The sequence below is a fragment of the Podarcis tiliguerta genome (assembly GCF_965153285.1).
Source record: "Podarcis tiliguerta genome assembly, chromosome: 12".
Lineage (NCBI taxonomy): Eukaryota > Metazoa > Chordata > Lepidosauria > Squamata > Lacertidae > Podarcis > Podarcis tiliguerta.
This window is the reverse complement of record NC_139545.1, coordinates 635,204-655,461: the sequence shown is the minus strand read 5'-3', so window position 1 is coordinate 655,461 and position 20,258 is coordinate 635,204. Positions and strand designations below refer to the sequence as shown.

Genomic DNA, 20,258 nt, shown 5'->3' with positions numbered 1-20,258 from the left:
AAAGAGGTAGTAAGGGAACACCTGGCTACTTGAAATGAATTCAAATCTCCAGGGTCTGGTGAGCTGCATCCAAGGCTACTAAAGGAGTTTGCAGATGTAACCTCAGAACCTCTGTCTCTGCTCTTTGTGAATTCTTGGAGAACAGGTGAGATCCCTGCAGAGCGGAGGTGGGCAAATGTTGTCCCCATCTTCAAAAGGGGGGGGGGGGGGAGAAGACCCAGGTAACTGCCAACAGGTGAACTGGACATCAATTCCAGGAAAGGTGCTAGAACAGAGAATTCAACAGTCGGTCTGTGAGCACTTAGAAAAGGATGCTATGATTACTAAGACTCAGCATGGGTTCCTCAAAAATAAGTCATGCCAGACAAATTTCAATTTTCTCCCGGATGGAGTAAAGTACAAGCTGGATGGATCAGGGGAATACCGTGGACATACCATATATTGATTTCAGTAAGGCTTTTGACAAAATCCCTCATGATATTATTGTAAGGAGGCTAGTAAAATATTGGCTAAGTGAGGTAAATGTTAAGTATAGTAATTTAATTCACTGAAATTATAAATGCTTGTATGCATCACTATGTATTTAAATATGATTGGTTGGATTCTATAGAGTTCTCTAGTGGTTCTCATGTGATTGGCTAACTTTGGTCATATGGGAGGTATCTAGTGAAGTTGAGACTCCATCTTATGTAAGCAAGATGGTTGTGTGTTTGAATCCACTGAGAACACTGCAAGGTTGAATAGAGTTTTGGAGTGCTTTTCTCTGCTTGAAAGAAAGAGCAAAGCTGCAGGAAAAGGTGAAAGTGGAAATCTCTCCTAGCAGCTGCAAGGCATGGCCTAATGGAGACATAGAAGGCTGAGTGCTGAGCTCTGGAAAGAGAGGAAAATATAATAGGACACTGCAAGCCCATGCTTCTATAAGCATGTGACGATAAATATTGCGTTTTAATTCATCTATAAGTTTCTGTGAGTAAAGTTTTTGAATGTTAAAGTCTGGACATTGATTTAATTTCCAAAGAAGGGCGTCAGTCCTATATATGATTTGAGCTTTTTGCTGCAATTTTGCTACTCTGACTTGAACAGTAACTGTTAGGTGGATTTGTAGCTGGTTGACTGACAGAACCATTAATGGTTCATTGGCCAGAATTTTTTTTTTGCAGAGTTCCAAATGAAACATTGCTGTAGGTTTGACACTTGCCCATGAAACATAGGCTCTTTATGTACATTGCCATAGATGGAAAAATTGATTCATACTTTTAGAGGAAGCACTTATCCAACTTACAGATAAGTTCTTGAGATTGTAAAACTGTTACACAGGTCACTTCTTTTAAAATCCAAAAAAAGAAAGCATTTAAACTACCTGTGGCATGCTTCTTGGTTATTTTTGTAGGGAAGATTGAGGCAATTAATAAACAAATAGTTTAATGTTAATTGAGGTTAAATAATGTTAGCTGAAACATAAAATATTATGTGAAGGAGTTTACAACCCTGGAGCAAAATCTGAAGATGAGTCAATAATCCTGTATAAGATTGATATACAATGAATTAGAAAAAAATAATGTTTAAAATACGGTTGCCTTTTCTAAAAAACCTGAAGCTTTTCTTTTAGGAATTCTTGGTGCCAAAATCGCAACAGAGCAGAAAAGACTATTTATGTATGCAACCACAGCTGCCCAGATCTTAATGGTCCAGAGATGGAAAGAAGACAAAGTCTCTACCAGAGAAGAATGGCAGATGAAGTTGATGGATTATGCTGAAATGGCAAAAATGACCAGAAGAATTAGAAATCAGGAAGACCAAAATGTTAATAAAGAATGGGGGAAATACATAATTTACCTTAGAAAGCATTGTAAACAACTAAAACTAAAATTAGCAGGACTGGAATAACACTTGTAGTTTAATGTTGGAATTTTGGATATAATGGAGATGTTAAAGATTTGGATCAATATAAAAGATGCAGGAGGAAATGATTAACAATAGGACCCACAAAGGGGAGGAGGGAAGTTCAGGACGTTCTTTGAAATCTTGTTTTTATGATGGCGGTTGGATAATTGAATGTAAAATCTTAAAATCTGAAAAACTAAATAATTTTAATAAAACAACAACAACAAACAACAACAATCCTGCATAAGATTGTATTACCAGAAGTATTGTCAGAAGTACTCAGATATTTAGAGGCCTAGGATGAATCTCACCTGCGCTAAGGGGCAAAGTAAGTGGTCTAAGTATAGCAGGGATGGGAAATCTATGGTCTTCTAGATGTTGCTGACTTGCAGCTCTCAGCAACCCTGACCATCACTGACAAGGAGAACCACAAATTCCCCTCGTGTATCGGATCTTGATATTGGAAGCCCAGCTGGTTTACAAAGCCTGGACGTACACTCTCAACAGGATGTGCCTTCTCTAGGGTATGGTGTGCTTTTGACTGCCTTTGTTGTTGTTTAGTTGTCTAGTCATGCCCTACTCTTTGTGACCCCATGGACCAGAGCACGCCAGGTACTTCTGTCTTCCACTTACTATCAGTGAAATCTAACTGGTGAGGGTTCTAAAGAGAGCAACCAAGATACATATCTGGTATGGAGGACTGAACGAGTTTGTATAGAAAACATACTAAGGGCAACCATAGTAGCAGCTTTTAAAATATCAAAAGGATCTCCATAATAATGGTGAGCGCAAAGACTTGTTTATGGCAGCCAAGCCCAACTACAAGAGGCCAAGAGTGGAGAAGCGTATCAACGCCCAGCAGGCATGAGGGCTGCCTGCCGCCCCAAGGCAGCTGATACCTGGACAGCTATTGTTGGGCCAAAGCAAACTGGTCCCACCTCCGGTGGAGGGGAAGGGTCACAGAGAAGTCTGGCTGAGAGGTTCAGAGGGAAGGAGAAGATCCACTGTATGGCTCTTACTCAAAGTGTACTTTCAAATGAGTGGCATATGGCAATCTATACTAGAGAGAGCTAGATTGAATATGCAGATTGGTGGCTTACATGGGCTTGTGGTAGAACTTAAATATTTATTTAACTGGGTGTAAACTTGGCGCTTGCAAATGATGAACTCCTTATTTTGCAATGGAACAGAAAAGGTGCAATAAAAATCAGTCCCAGTTACAATGGAAGGAAGATGCAGACATCAATGGCTCAAATGCTCTTGATTTTGCCATTGGATCTTTGACACAATCTACATAATCATCCCAAAGCTTTTCAGACCCCAAAAAGGCTATGAGGGTTTTAAAACAGAACAGAAAACTTTCTTTCTCCATTTGGAGTCAGTACCCAGTCCCTTCTTTGCAAATCTGCTCATTTATTCAATCCCTCAACTCAATACTGGGCACCCAGCGACCTCTGCTGGTGTGTTTTTAGGATGAAGGGAGAGACAAAGAAAGGGAAGGGAGAGACATCAGATGATTAAAACACAGAGACAAATAATTTCCCATCGCTTAAAGCTTCAATAAACGGAATCCTCCTTGCCCTGTTCTTTTATATGATGATGATATATGATGATATTAGATCTCAATTTTGCTTGGGATTCTGAGATACAGAGGTGTCAACCTAAATAAAATATTGGGGGGGCGGGCACAGGTAAGCCCCGCCCCGCATAATTGATGTCGAGACGCGGCGCTTGCCCGCAGTTTGAACGGCACTGCCATTCAAGTGATTGAAACGGGAGTCTTGTTGCATATTAATAGGATAATACACTTGCTTCCTGAATAATAGTTTCGCTGCAACTGCATTATGGATATAGAGGGCAAGACTGCGAATAACGCCTTAATGAAAGCTCTGCCCAAGCAGGTGGGTATCTTTCCATAAGGCAGACAACACACATTGCTAGTGTTGTGACGTGGGGTTTGTGATTTCAGCTCTCTTGACATAACCTGCTGGAGACAGTTCTCTAGTAACACTTCTTTATTACAGCAAACAAGACTGAAGACTGAGGAGGGGAAAGCTACATTTATAGGGACAGGGGACTAGCTAGAAAGGATACATTTTGGAGGGAACAATATCAGGCAATCACAGTCCTGCCTTTTGGAGGAAACCAATAAGACAGAGGATCCAAATACAGCAGTTTAAATGAACCAATAGTAGCTGTACCCCCTGAAACCAAAAGGCAGTTACTTTACCCTAATGCAAATATAGACAATAATAATACAGATATAAAATCCTTTGACTCAATACACAACACCCCTCCCCCCCTAGTGAGCACAGCAGACGTAATCTCTCAGGTACTGTGGGGTCCTACAACTTCTACTTGATCTCCTGACAACAGGCGTTGCCGGTTCTGGATTGGGTGTTACCTGTGGTAGAGGGGCTGCTATAGGGGTTTCCTCAGGAACAGATGGAGTCCCAGACATCTCAGGGTTCCCTACCTGTACCTCGTCATCATGAGGACTAGCAGACCCTGGTTCATTTGCTGAAGCCCCTGGTGACTGCACCTCTGGGCCATTTTCACTCTGGTCTTGCAGCTCTGCGTCGTTAGCCAGGGATGAATTATCTGACTCCTCCCTGCTGAGCGCCCGGCGCCTCAGCTGATCTATATGTCTCTTCCAAACTTGCCCATTTTCCAAGGTTACATAATAGGACACAGGTCCACTAGCCCGGGTGACCACACCAGCCACCCACCGCGAACCTCGTGAATAGTTCCTCACCCAGACCAGATCTTCAGGGGCGAGATACCTTGTTGTGTCAGTCTCAGCCTGGGGGGTTGCTCTTGAATTATGGTTTGGCATTTTATCCGGGTGGACATAATCCAGCACCGTTACCAGTCTTCTACCCAAGAGCAGCTCAGCTGGCGACTTGCCCGTCGCAGTACACGGCGTCGCATGCTGCAAAAATAACATTCGCGCGATGCGAGCTGACCAGTTACCCTCCATTAAGCGCGCAATGGATTCTTTGGCTGTTCTTACCATGCGCTCAGCCTGCCCATTGGAGGATGGGTGAAAGGGCGCGGATGTGACCCCTCTTATGAAGTTATCAGCCAAGAATGCCCTGAATTCTTGGGATACAAAAGCTGCCCCATTATCTGATACAATGGTCTCAGGTAACCCGTGGGTTGCAAACAGCTGCCTCAACACCTTGATTACGGCAGCTGATGCCATGCTAGGGACCATCGCCACTTCTAACCATTTGGAATATGCATCGACGACAACCAAAAAGACCTTCCCCTGGAATGGCCCAGCAAAATCTAAGTGCAGCCGGCTCCAGGGAGATCTGGACTGCTCCCACCAGTGAACTGGTGCTCTGGCCACTTCTGGCCGCACCTCTTGGCATGCCTTACATGTTCGTACCCATTGTTCTATGTTCTGGTCCATTCCAGGCCACCACACATAACATCGGGCTAGCGACTTCATCCTGACCATTCCCGGGTGTCCCATGTGAAGCGTCTCAAGCACCCTGTTTCTCAGTGGTGCTGGGATGATCACCCTATCTCCCCACAGGAGACAACCCTTATGCATGGACAACTCGTGCTGCCTTGTCGCATAAGGCCTGAATTTGTCTTCATGCGGACCACCTGGCCACCCCCTCCCCACCCAAGTGAGCACACGGGAGAGAACAGCATCTTTCCTCGTTTTCTCAGCTATATCAGTAGCCGTTACAGGAGCCCCCGGAAGTGTTTCCAGCATCATTATGTGCTCCGCTGGAGCGGGATCCTCATTGCTCCCGCCAGGAAGGGGCAATCGACTCAGCGCATCAGCGTGGCACAACCGTTTCCCCGGCACATGGGTCAAGGTGTACTGGAACCCGTTCAGGAATATAGCCCAACGCAACATTCTGGGGGAGAGAATTTGTGGCGTTTGTTTGTTCGGGTTGAACAACCCTAACAGTGGTTTGTGGTCCGTTTCAATGGAGAAATGGCGACCGTACACATAATCATGGAACTTTTTGATTCCTGCCACAATTGCAAGCGCCTCTTTGTCAATTTGAGCATAGTTGCGCTCCGTGGGCGACAACGTACGGGAATAGAAAGAGATGGGCTTTTCCGACCCATCCAGTTCCCTATGACTCAGCACCGCCCCCAGGCCGTATTGAGAGGCATCACATGCCAGGACCAGCGGCTTTGACTCATCATAATGAGCAAGGACGCTCCCGCTACTCAGCATTCTTCGCAAGGAGTCAAAAGCCTTCTGCTGCCCCTGCCCCCATCGCCACACATTCTTTTTCTGCAACAGTCTATGTAATGGTTCAGCTACCGAAGCTTTATGGGGTAAGAACGAATGATAAAAGTTAATAAGTCCCAGGAATGACTGCAACTCCGTCTTGTTCTGTGGTCGTGGTGCCTCGATGATGGCCTTAATCTTAGCATCTGTGGGGTGGATGCCTGATGCATCAATTTTAAACCCCAAGAAATCCACAGCTGGCACCCCAAAACTGCATTTTTCCTTTTTCAGTTGCAACCCCACCTCCTTGAACTTGAGCAACACTGCACGGACACGCGCAACCAGTTCCTGTGGGTCTTTTCCAGCAATCAAAACGTCATCAAAAAATGGCAAGACCCCCGGCAGACCTCTTAACAGGCGTTCCATGAGCCCTTGAAAAATCCCTGGGGCCACACAAACTCCAAATTGTAATCTGTTAACTCTGAACGCCCCTTTATGTGTGACAATAGTCTGTGCTTCCGCTGATTGTGGGGTTACTGGCAGCTGTTGGTAGGCTTGTGCCAGGTCAATTTTGGCAAACACCTTGCCCCCAGCCAGTTTAGCCAACAGATGTGATACGACTGGAATGGGGTATGAGTTTCCCCTGAGTGCCTTATTGATAGTACATTTGTAATCTGCACAGATCCTGACTTCCCCATTTGCTTTAAGGGGCGTGACGATTGGAGTCTCCCACTTAGCAGAGTCCACGGGTGAGAGAACTCCCTGCTTGACCAATTTATCCAGCTCTGCTTCGATCTTGGGTTGCAGTGCAAATGGCACTCGCCTTGGTTTGAGTCGGATTGGGGCCACCCCAGGGTCCAACTCGAAGTCAACTGGGGGCCCTTTATAACAACCCAGTTTTCCATTAAAGAGACCAGCAAACTCTTTGCATAATGCCTCGCTCATCTCAGGGCAGGTTTGGATTGAATTAAGCCCTGATATACTCAGTCCCAGGGCGGGGAACCAGTCAGTGCCCAGGAGACTGGGGCGACTGCCCTTCGCAATCACCAGTTTGAGTACAGCCTGTTTGTCCCGGAACTGAACTCTCACGGCACACATTCCCATAACATGGATGCGGCCCGCTGAGTATGACTGCAAGGTTGCCGGGAAGGGCTCCAGAGGGGGCAACTTACCCCTGGGGAAGAATGTCCTCGCGGTCTGGTCCGACACGATAGTGAATCCAGATCCGGAGTCCACCTCCATGTCGCACTGCTGACCCTCAATCTTCACCTTGACGTGTGCCTTGCCTTGCGCTGGGAACTGCACGACCCTCCCGTTGATCTCCGTTACATAGTGGCAGTCCTTTAGAAAATGGGTTGCTGTGGGCGGTCTGCGATGCTCCAGTCTAGGTGTTCCTGTCGCTCCCAACGCCGCCGATCTACAGACCCTGGCGATGTGACCTGTCTTCCCGCACGTCCGGCACATAGCATCCCGGAAACGACAACTCTTCCGCTCATGGTTTCCGCCACAACCTGGACACCTGCCTCGGTGATCTTTGTGCACTGTGCAGGCCTGACGCACTGACTCGACCCCACGGACTGGGCTCTGGCTCGGAGTAGCCTCTAGCTCGTCCATGGCATGCGCAACTTCTATCTGTGGCTTAGGGGCCTTGCGACTGGCATCAAGCTCCTCTCTTTCATAATTCTCCGTGGCGGTGGCCTCCTTCAAGGCTGAAGCAAGGGTAACCTCTTCTTTAGCCACGATGCGTCTTCTGGCTTTCTTGCTGCTCAGACCACCGATAAACCGATCCAGGAGAGTCTCTTCCAGATTTTGGAAGTCGCAGTGCTGAGCGAGCTTCCGCAGTTCAGCTAGAAATGCAGATACAGACTCCCCAGCACGCTGCTGCCTCTCATGAAACTCCATCCGCCGGGCCATCTTGGTCTCAGTAGGCGCCAAATGGCTTGTTAGGCAGGCAAGAATATCTTTGAGAGATGTCTCACTTAGCTTCGCTGGAGCAAGCAATGCCTTGGCCAGCTTGAAGGTCTCAGGCCCACAGTAGCTCAGGAATGTGGCCCTTCTTTTGCTGGCATCGGTGATCCCTTGAGCCACTGCGAAGAACTCGAAGCGTTCGACGTAGTCTTCCCACGTGTGGGGCTCTGATGGCTGGAAGGGCTCCAATACCCTTGGACTCTCCATTGTCCTGTGGCAGGGTCGTCTTCTCAGCTGGCCAGTGAGTCTTGTTCTTAGCTGCAATCCGGACTCTGAGGCAGGGCTGCGTTTAACCGCTCCTCAGCATTCCGGATCCCACCTTCGTCGCCAGTTGTTGTGACGTGGGGTTTGTGATTTCAGCTCTCTTGACATAACCTGCTGGAGACAGTTCTCTAGTAACACTTCTTTATTACAGCAAACAAGACTGAAGACTGAGGAGGGGAAAGCTACATTTATAGGGACAGGGGACTAGCTAGAAAGGATACATTTTGGAGGGAACAATATCAGGCAATCACAGTCCTGCCTTTTGGAGGAAACCAATAAGACAGAGGATCCAAATACAGCAGTTTAAATGAACCAATAGTAGCTGTACCCCCTGAAACCAAAAGGCAGTTACTTTACCCTAATGCAAATATAGACAATAATAATACAGATATAAAATCCTTTGACTCAATACACAACAGCTAGATTTAAGAATACTGTACAGGTTAGCAACTCCCCCCCACCCCCCCAAAAAAGTATACTTATTTTTGATTAAGTTACGGCGGGTGCTGAATAGGAAGCCGGGGGCAATCCCAAAGGGGACGAGCTTCAGCCGCGCGCGGGTCCGGCGAGCGGGCGCTTCCTCGGCCGCCGCCGCCGCCGCGCTGCCCCCCAGCCCCGCCCCTCGGGCTGGCGGGCGGGCGGGTCCTGCGAGGGCGCTATATAGGCGGCGCCGGAGGCGGGCGGGCGGCAGATGGACGCGCCGCGCTGTCCGGCGGCAGGGAGCTCTCTCTGGGCGCGCCTGGCTGCCTCTCGCGCTGCCTCGGCGCTCCTTCCGTCCAGCTCCGGCCGCGCCTGACGGTTGGGCCGCCCGAGAGGGACCCTTGCGGGGCCCCGCCGCGTCGCCCGGGCGCCGGAGAGCCTCGCTCCCCGCGTCCTCCGCCCGCCCGCCCGCCCGCCGCGCCGGGTCCCGCGCTCCGTGGGACGGCGATGGTGCGCCGCCTGTGCGCGCTGCTGTGGGCGCCGCTGTGGGCTCTGGCGGCGGCGTCGGGGGCTCCTCCGGGCCCGGTGGTGCGCTGCGAGCCGTGCGACTCCCGGGCGCGGGCGCAGTGCCAGGCGCCGGCGGCGCCGTGCGCCGAGCTGGTGCCCGAGCCGGGCTGCGGCTGCTGCCAGACGTGCGCGCTGCCCGAGGGCCGCCCGTGCGGCGTCTACACGGAGCTGTGCGGCGCCGGGCTGCGCTGCCGGCCGCGCCGGGGCGAGCAGAAGCCCCTCCACGCGCTGCTCGACGGCAAGGGGCTCTGCACCAACGTCAGCGGCGGCGCCCCCCCGGAGCCGGCGCCCGGAGCAGGCGGCGGCGAAGTGCGAGCCTTGCTGCTGCTGCGAGGGACCCGCGGGCCAGGTGAGCGGCCGGCGCCCAGGGAGCGAGCGAGGGAGGGAGGAGCCCTCAGCGGGCGGGCGGGCGCTCGTCGGCTTCCCCCGGGGCAGCTTCCCGCGGCGCAGGAATGGAAGGTCCCGTGCGCCGCTCCGCTTCCTCCTCGCGCCGTCCGGTCGTGCTGTGCGCGGCTTCTCGCCGCGGGTCATTTCCTTAGAAATCTGTCTTCTCAGATTCTGCTGATTTCCAGCGGCCTTTTCTTCGCGTCTGGTCTTGTGCTGTAAACGACCTTTCCTTATTCATTGTAAGCCAGCCGGAGACCTTCAAGTTACCGGGTGGCATACAAATGCTATAAATCAAGCCCGCTCTCCTTCAGTCGCATTTTGAAATGCCCTGGCGTCCGGCCTGCCCGCTCCGGGTGCGGAAACTGCTCGCTGGGAGCGGAGTTGGCGCTTGGCTGGGCGAATTTTGTGCGGACCATTTTCTGCGCAATTTTGGCTCGGCTGTTCGGAGAGCAAGTGAAGTTTGCTTTGCTGTATCGCCCCCTGGCGTTTGATTTGTGCTTGTGTCCACAACAACTCAGTTTCTGATGTATCACCTGTGACCAAAATGCTTGACTTTAAGACAGAAAAGGGCATGATGATGTAATATGACCTTTGACCTTCTCACTTGACACATTTTTTCCTTTGCGAACACTTAGCTCCCAAATGAGAAAAAAAATTAGGTGTTGAATTGCTCTATATTCTGGTCACAATTGTGTTGCAAAAATGTGTCAGCTCTTGCTCAGTTCAGTAATATATATATATATATGTAAATAACTTCTTAAAAAGTTATCTATGTCTCAAAACCATTCTTTGCACACGCAAAAGATGGAGGGAGGGGACACTGATGGGCTGCATAAGAGCCTTCCCAATTACCAAATGAACGAATGAATGGTCAGTCTCCTCAACCTCAGAAGACTAAAGCAAGCATAGTCAAGTGTCTTATTTGCAGCCTTCCTAGAAAGTGGAGGGGAGGAGGGAAGCGCTGCCTGGAGCAAAAACTGTGCTGTGCAACCCTGTTCATATTCACTTGGAAGTGCTGCTTAATGCTCAACAGAGACTTGTGCCCTTGTGAGTTTGCCTAGAATTGCAACTGTTCAGTTCAGTCCTACGTGTTTCCTGTCAGAAATAAGTTCCATTGTTTTCAGTAGGACATACTCTCAGCGGGTTTCGGATTTGTTATAGTAATAATGTATGATACAAATGATGGTGTAAATTGTCATTTTCAAACTAAATTTGGGGGCTTCCAGTGACTTCCTCAGGGGTCAAAAAAGGAGGATTCTCAATTTACAGTTGTTTTGTTTAACAAAACAACTGTAAATTGCCAGAAAAACTTGCAGAAGAAAACCAGTGACTCCAATTACAGTGGTGCCTATAACTGAGCACAGGTAGTCAAGTCAACTTCCTTATACACAGTTTTTCTCAGAACACAAGGTTGGGATTCAGGATTGCAAAAATGGCATAGGCTTAAAAAAAAAGCATTATAAGAGACTGGTTTGCTGATGATGAAGATCATTTGAGGATTTGTTGCTTGATAGCAGATCATCTTTGGCTGACCTTTCCTAAATTAGGAAGCTGTTTTTCTGTCTACACTTGAGTTGACTAAGTCCCCAGAGTGTCTTAGCCTTGCATGCAAGGAAGGACTTTAGGCCAAACCATAGCTAAGTGGGAATGTGTGGGCACTCACTGCAGAAATCAAGGCTGCTTTGCTCCTGTGGGGCTACCCTACTTGGAGTTAAGGCCTTTGTGTTGCATCCACAGGTGGCCTTTCAAACCCGAAGACATAGCCAAGGCTCATTCTTGGCTTATTGCATATGGTTTGTCTGGGAGAGGAAAACCACAAGGCTGGGTTTGGACATCACATGGTTTAGCTCTGGGTAGGGTGACAGCAGGATGACCAGGGAGGAGCAAAGTGGCCATTAAAAATATATATATATATTTTAATTTTACTGTGCATACCTGCACATTTGTGGTATTGTCATGGTTCACGGTTTGGCTAAGCACCTCCCGAGTCCACAGCTGGGCCAAAATATCATAAAAGTGTGGGAAGCTTTAGAGCCCTTCATCAGGTGAGATGTTACACAAAGCAAGGGATGGGGTCAGGAAAAATTAACAAAAATAAACAAAAATAAGAGTGGATGTTAACAGCCAAGAGGTCATCCTCAGTTCCAAGGTTGAGATGGCAGCATTCCCAAGAGCAGAAGAGATTACATAGCTAGGATTCTGGGATAAAGAATCAGTGGCTGCTTCTTATCCAAAACAACCCATTCAAGGCAGAATCTACAACCGAGAAAGATAATTTTTCACCATCCAGAGATGGGCGTTGCACTTTGAGGGTTATATATCTTCCAATCAGTTGTTTCGATTGACTTTTTAAAACTTGGTATGCCACCCAACGTTCATTCCTGCCTTTCCTCAAATAAAGACTGTCATGTGCTCGCTTCGGCAGCACATATACTAAAATTGGAATGATACAGAGAAGATTAGCATGGCCCCTGCGCAAGGATGACATGCAAATTCGTTTATTTAATAAATAAATAAATAAATAAAGACTGTCATGCTTCTCTTTACTTCAACTCCCAGGAACCTGTGTCTAGCTGACTTTTAGAAGACATCTGAAGGCAGCCCTGTTCAGGGAAGTTTTTAATGTTTGACGTTTTGTTGTGCTTTTAAAATTTTGTTGTGAGCTGCTCAGAGGGGCTGGGGAAACCCAGCCAGATGGGCGGAGTATAAATAATACCGTAAATTATTGTTGTTGTTGTTGTTGTTATTTAAGATTTGGATTACTACCAGACTTTAATTTCTCACAGATGATGAGTAGAAATTGCTTCTTTATCCCAGGATCTAGGTGTGCAACCTGATGCCTGTAGCATCTGCCACGGATTAGTTTAGCTTGCAATATCTACCCTGGAACTGAACCTACAAGCAAACCTCATGGCTTACAAGTATCAGCCCAGTTTTTGTACTCTACTTCCATTTCCCCTTGCCCGTCCTTTTGAACAGATCACCTGATATGAAGAGTTCTGGAGAACTCTAAAGCAGGCCATGCGTTCTGATTGGGCCTGAGGAAGGTATCACTCCAATGTGGATTTTGGAATTCAACATGACCCATTAACAATTGCACATTTCTGACTCTCACCTTGTGACAATTGAATTAGGAAAATTTTTAAATATGCCACGCTTGCAAACAGCATTGCGCTACATCAGTTTCTTTCATTTCTTGGAGTCCACTCAGAATAATTGGCAGCTATTATTTAATCAGATGTACAAATCAAACCTGATCCTATTTGTCGGTTAAGAAGAGGAAAAGGTGGATTTTGTGGCCTCATATATCAGCCGTGGGAATGGGCAGGCCGGGCTGGCTCCTTTCCCCCCGTTAGGGATACTACTTGCCCTGATTCTTTCACCTTTGATTTCCCTAACGGTGAATAAAAGCAAGACCCCGTCTCTCTGCAGTGGGGCATAGAGGACTCTCACAGTGCAGTGCTACAGACATGGGACTTCATATTTGTGGGATTGCAGTTTCAGTGGCCAGAAGTGAGTGGAAAGATTCAGCTCAATAAGTGCGGCTGATGTGATGTGCAGCCTTCCTTCTCAATGGGGCTTATTGGGGGCTGCCATGGTGGTCCCTGCAGAAGCAGACTGACTCTCAGGAATGGAATCCCCCCCCCCCTTTATTCAGGAAGCACTAAGCAAAGGGGGGTGGTTTCTGATACTTAGCGAAAACTCACCTGTTTGCTTGGACTTTCCTGAACCCCTGTCGCTGAGTTGTTCTGGCCTATGTGTGCTGCAATATGTATGACTTTTTTTAAAAATGGTTTTATCTTTCTGAACAGCTATGAGATATCTTTGTAATAAAATACTAAGAAATGAAAATACTTACTGAAATGAAAGAAAAATGCAGGACTGAACCATTTTTTAAAATTAAAAAATCAGCAATCAAACTGAGATTTGCCTAAAGTAAATAGGACCCTGACTGTTCCAGAACCCCTGGGGTTCCTTGGGAGCTTCTCAGAGCTTCCTCCCTGTAAAGGATCCATAATGACAGGCAAGTCTCTCAGGGTGCCAATTTCCCACTGCAATGTACAGCTTAAGAGAGTATGCATTATCTTCTAGGTCTGGGGTTCCTAAACTCCCCCACCCCCCAGAGCACTTGAAAAGCATAGAGCGTCTGGGTGGATCACTTTAATACTGTTTTCAGTTTGCAATGCATTGTGCTAGATACTCATAGAATCATAGAATCATAGAGTTGGAAGAGACCACAAGGGTCATCGAGTCCAACCCCCTGCCAAGCAGGAAACACCATCAGAGCACTCCTGACATATGGCTGTCAAGCCTCTGCTTAAAGACCTCCAAAGAAGGAGACTCCACCACACTCCTTGGCAGCAAATTCCACTGTCGAACAGCTCTTACTGTATGCTTATTTTTTTAAAGAGTGTGTGGTGGGGGGCTTCTTTTATTGTCTTCCATGACAATGTGGATTTCACAGTGTACGTGTTCTTAACAGACATGTTGTGGACTCCCCAAATGGAGCTCATGTACCATTGTTGTCTTGGGTCACACTGGCTAGTAGCATGGGGCAGCGGTGTGGCTCCGCAAGACTTGCCCTTGTGCCACATAAACTGTGCGCAGCTTGGAATGTGCTGCAGACTCTTTGACACATGCTGGCCAGAGCTGGCTAGTGAGGTGGGGGGGGGGTAGCATTTGCCTCAGGTGGCAGAAGTGCAAGAGGGGGGCCCCTGCCCACCCCACCGCTTTGGCTGCCAGAGCACCCTCCTCTCATCGACTTTCTGCAAGGCTGGCATTCTGGTGAGTGGCACAGCCTGGCAGGACACCGCCCCCTCTCCTAATTTGGCACATGGTGGTGCATTCCACCAGTGGCAGAAGTGGGGCAGCACGTTATTATTTCACCTCAGGTGGCCCCACAGGACAGCCCATCCCTACTGCTGGGGGTCTTTGACAGACCATTCCCTGAAAGCAGGAAGTTTGAAACGGCTGCACTAGGACAAGAAAGCTGCATCCTCCTTTTCTAGAGACGAGTGGGGAGAGAGGAAGCATAAAAATTAAACAAATTTATAGATGGCTTCACAGCATAAACCCCCTGAAGCAGAGTACAGAGTATAAACAAAACAAAACACAAGCTCTAAGAACCATCAGATCTATTTAACTAACTCCAAAAAAAACAGCAAAACCATCCGTCCAAACTCCAAAAAGCAAATAAATCATTGTATAAATATATGTATATATTTTGGGGGGATTTGCTATGGGAGAACCTGGGCAAACCAATCAGCTCAGCCCCTCGGCAAGTCCCTAGCGGAGCTTCCATCTCAAGGGAGTCCAAAGAGGAAAGCCTGGCTCCCTCCGGGGGGGGGGGGGGGCTCTCCTCTTCTGAGGGCCATCTGCCGTGGGGGCTTCAGTTGAGAGTCCAGCATTGCAGGGGGTGGAACTAGAGGAGCTTCAGGGTCCCTTCCAGCTCTGCAGTTCTAGGATTGTATGGTAACATGCTCAGCAAAAAACTACAGACCAGTGTTGTGCCTGTCGAAGGGGAAGCATTCCTCCATCACAACTGGGGGTTTCATGGGTGGATGTTTAGCAAAGCAAGATAGTCATCTGAAGGCAGCCCTGTTTAGGGAAGTGACCTTTTAATGTATTTTTAATCTTTGTTGGAAGCCTCCCAGAGTGGCTGGGGAAACCCAGCCAGATGGGCGGGGTACAAAAAATAAATTATTATTATTATTATTATTCACAGACCTGCTTTTGGAAATGATGTAGGTGGCACAATTGCCCTCTTCCATTGCCTTGGCCAGAGCCTTCTGGCATTCAGAGATTCCAAAGACAGGGCGAAACATCTCCACCCCACCCCCAAATAAAAGGCTACGTTGCTTAGACAACCCCTTTTTTCCTTTCCAGAGTGATTCTGAGGCAACTATAAAAGGAGTTGAAGCTAACTTGGCAACCGTTGTGTAAAATAACAGGGTCTTTTCTCATTCAGTCTCTTTCAAACTTTGGAAAGGCCTATATATGCCTGGGCAGTGCGACATAATTATTTCTAACTATGCTCAATTCAAAGGGGGAGGGGAAATCAGGTTGCTATTTTTATGAATAGTTCATGGCCAGATCACATAAATAAGTTAGTCATGATCCGGTAATAGATATGCAAACTATTTTCTAAAGATATATATATATATATATATATATGCAGATGGGAAATGATAAAGTAACATGGAATGCTTGAAAAAAAATCTAAAAACAAAAATAAGGTTTTTCAACAGAAAATTTGTGCAGACTTTATTAACATACTTTCTGTGTGTATGATTTAAATTGAATTGTGCAAAATACCCAAATTAACAAACCCCAAACAGTGTGAAGTTTAAACATTGCTGAGGCTTTGAATAAAACCCATAGAAAACAGAATACTCTGCTTCCTCAAATCCGGTTTCTTAAACGTTTATATTTTGTGTGTGCCGAGTGTCAGTAGTAGCTGTGCCAAAACCACCTACCAGAACGCGATGCCTTGGCCCCCCTTTTGCCAACCGGCCACATTTCCTGCTGCTCAGGCCTTCAGCTCCACTGCAGAACTTCTTGCCTTGTGTCATTTTGAATAAAGATGTCAGTACACATTTGCTGTGGTCGGTTCTAAAGCCAGGCAGTTCTCTGCTCTTCCTTTAATAGTTGTGCATTCCCAGTGTAAGTGCCACAGGTGACAGCTGAAATGGAAGCCTGAAGCAAGCTTGAGAGATGCTTCCTTTAAAAACATCCAAGACCAAATGCAACCCGCTGCAGTCACACGAAGATGAAATATTGTGCAGACCTGGAAGCATTGTGTCTGTCCCATATTTGAAAGCAATTCTTTGTAATGCTTAGCAAAAGCCAAATCAGCATAATGTCTAAGGATCATAGCAGAACAATGTTCACAGCTTTCAAATACAGTGGTACCTCGGGTTACAGATGCTCCAGGTTACAGACGCTTCAGGTTACAGACTCCACTAACCCAGAAATAGTACCTCAGGTTAAGAACTTTGCTTCAGGATGAGAACAGAAATCGTGCGGCAGCAGCAGAAGGCCCTATTAGTTAAAGTGGTACCTCAGGTTAAGAACAGTTTCAGGTTAAGAACGGACCTCCGGAACGAATTAAGTTCTTAACCCAAGGTACGACTGTAGATTCTAGGTTTATTTAAAGAGAATTAAATATGAAATAATTTAGAACATGGAATAAAGCCCAATGACAGCAGCTGTATAAGCAATTGGTCAGAATATCCATTTAAATAAATATCAACCCATTTGTCATAGATGGTGGGTCACCTTTCGTTATTAGTTTCCTCCTCATTCAGAGGAAAACACATTGTTTTTCATGTTAATCATAAATATAAGCACTCTCACAGTGCATTTTATGCACCATGAATATATGCCTGCAAGGCACGCAAGTTTGACAAATTACCTGTATAGACATTTGCATGCCTTGCAGGGGCGTAAGTTGCTGACAAACTTCTCATTGGGGTCCAGACTTCAGAAATGATCAAGTCATGACAAAATACTCCCTCTCCTGGTAAGAAGTGGAAATGCTTCAAATTCAGGCAAGGTGATTTGCTAGATGTTAGTGGTTTAAAAATTATGACTGTGAAAACAAATCAATTTAGAGCTTATAGGACAGGTTTCAAACATCTAAATATAAATGAAAGACACACAACCCCTGCAGCCCAATAATAACACTGGCATGATTGGTTGCAAAGTCACTAGGTTCCTTCAGTCATGAAAATACTGAACTCTTTCTGTTCAGGAAATAGATTCTGCCGTCTCTATGATATTGAGGCTGCTGTCTTCAAACCACTTACTCCAAAATAGCTTCACTGACTTCAGCGGAGCCCTCCTGGATAAGTGCCTGGTTTTTAAGCATTGTGGCCTGAGTAGCTGAAACCTTTTTATGTTTATGAAAGCCTCCATAAGCGCAGCTTCGTCTGTTCACTTTCACCCCCTTTTCCCTATTGTTTGCCCTCCCCTGTTTTGTCTCCCCCTTTGTAAAAAAGTAGGTTGCAGTTTCTTATTTTTGCTATCCTGAATGCTCCGTGCACCATCCTAATGTACCGTGATAATAACCTTCAGAGACATTATCATGTGGAAGTTCTTCCGCTACAATTAATAAACGATGGGCTAACTTTTGAACATTTGTTTTTGTTTAAAGGGAATGCCAGCAATTCGGAAGAAGACCAGAACATCAGCAGCACAGAGAATCAGTCTGTCTCCAACACACAGAGACTGTTGGAACCCAAGTCACATGCTCACCACACCAAAATAGATGTCATTAGGAAAGAGCACGCCAAAAATACCCAACGCTACAAATACGATTCACAAAGCACAGACACACTGAATTTCTCTTCTGAGTCCAAGCAGGAGACTGAATATGTAAGTAATTTTTATTTAACAGAAAAAGCAACATACATGTGTTCTGTAAATATCACTTTAAATGGATGCAGACTCTAGATATTGTTAGTTGTCTGAGCTTGTGTTGTTGCCAGAATTACTAGAACTGATCCTGACAGCTGCGAGATTTCTGAATTATACGGAACCATTGCAATCACATTTAATCTGTCAACCACCAGTCACTTCACAGGCAGGTTAGAGTCCCTGTGCCTCTTTTGATCATTGCATACAGTTCCGAACCAGAGGTGACATCAGGTTTTGCCTCGAATGAAATTTTGAGGCAGATGTGGAAGCTTCTTGTTTGGGAGAAATATCAGAGGAATTTTGAGAGCAGAAAAGTGAATTTCATTGGTTGGTTTCCCAAGGGAGTTTTAAATATCCCACAACAAATATTCCTGGAGGTTGTTGGTCATGTGATGCTGAGGGTCTTCCTCCATCTCTCTCACCAGCAGCTGAGGGTTCTGTTGGGAATCCACGGCTGGTGGAGGATATCTCTGCCCAGTAAGCAAAGCTGGTGTAAATCATGGCTTGTCTCATTCCTAACGCAAAACATTAAGGTAAATGAGGTTTGTGTTTAGCCGAAACATCTGAGTCATCCTGAAGTGACGTTTCAAAGAGGATTCTCCACACCACTCCATACTTAAGCTGCCTGGCTGGACAAGATTTTATGGTGGCAATGGCCTGTTCCCCTTACATACACAACAGATTGGCTAATAAATAAAAATTCCTTGCTTCCTGTCTACGTCTGTGGGCCTATAATCCCAAGCAGCCAGTCATAGCAAGTGCTGTGAATACAGGACTCAGTATCAACTTTTGGCTGGCTATCAGAAGTTTTCTTCTGCACACAAAGCAGTGTCTAGCTTTGCTAGTGATTGCTCTGCCATGCTGAAAATGCCTCTGGGTGAAAAAACCCCACACATGGAGGATGAAGTGGTCACTGTTTCTTGTTCCTTATGTGTAGGATATGAACAAAGTCTGCAGACCTGCCAGACTGGAGGAAACGGGAGCAGAGAATACTCTGGTTCATGTACTGCTCTTGGCAGGCAAGCGGCAGATTTCCATGCCAACAGCACACAAAATGTTGCTGTGTTTTTCTTGGCTGTGCATCAAAACACTCATGGCTGATCCAGACACAACTTTGTGCTGTTGAAAAGGGGAAAAAAATAGGGAGGGACCACTCCAAAAACCTACATAAATGGAAAATGCAGAGAGTCTGATGAAAGTGAAAAGTGGCCTTGCCTGGTTAATTTGTCACAAAATGCAGAAATGTTCCAGTGGGAGCCCAAGGGTGCCTGGCTTTTTGGAGACGCTGCTTCTCTTCCACAAGGAGGAAGGAAACACAAAGGTTTGTGTTCACAGGGTAACAGACAGGTTGACTTTATTTCCATGCTATCCCCTTCCGACCAATTCTGAAACTGGGGAACTTCAAGTTCTGACGTTGCAATAACTCGTATTTAGAGATGCTGATTTAATTTCACAATCTATTCTGAGTGCAAACGGCACAAAGGCCATCTTCTGAGCATTTTTCTTTAAAATAAAAAGGGAAACAGCAATAGTGGAAGCAGCAGAAATATTGTTGACAGTATGTCAATGAACAGACCTGGTTTCATTGAGAGATGACAGCCAGGATTTCAAAAACTTAGCCAGTAGGATATAGTCCATCCAGACAGTGGGTGAGAAAAGAGGAAAGTGGTGATTACAAAAGCAAGATCTCATTCGTGATGGCTGCTTCCCAGTAATTCTCCTGCTGTCTGCTGTACAGCTCTGCAGTCCAGCTATGTGACCAGAAGGGAAAGGGCTTGAAGATTTAGAAACTCCTGTGCCTTACTATGTGGTTAAATTCAGATTAATTGAGAAATTGGAATAATTAATAAAGCAACTAATTTTGACCATTTAAAAATAATTTTTTCATGCATTTTACATCAGAAAGAAGTTACCTGTAAAAAGCTTGTAATGTGACCTACAGTCAATGCCCCTGAATTGCTTTATCTGTTAAGGAATAGACGATGTAAAGAATTTTAAAAACATATTCAAAGTTGGGCCAATTGCCTCTTGGAGGCTAATTTGTGAGAAATGTTAAAAGAGTTGATTGATCAGTTGATTGATCCATTAAGGAGTACTGTGTCCAGTTCTGGGCACCACAGTTCAAGAAGGACACTGACAAACTGGA

General features: G+C 46.4%; 1 protein-coding gene across 2 annotated transcripts in view; it reads left to right on the top strand.

Moving 5' to 3' along the window:
* The first annotated feature begins 9,015 nt into the window (after positions 1–9,015).
* IGFBP3 (insulin like growth factor binding protein 3) overlaps positions 9,016–20,258 on the top strand; it is a 33,776-nt gene continuing 22,533 nt past the window's right edge. The window contains exons 1-2 of one of the 2 annotated variants that reach the window (XM_083407132.1): positions 9,016–9,656; positions 17,850–18,070. In XM_083407132.1, the coding sequence (XP_083263258.1) occupies positions 9,248–9,656; positions 17,850–18,070 (630 nt within the window). In that variant the 5' untranslated portion in view covers positions 9,016–9,247. Of the gene's footprint in view, positions 9,657–17,849; positions 20,205–20,258 lie in introns of both variants that reach the window. The other variant, XR_014503865.1, reaches the window with a different exon arrangement.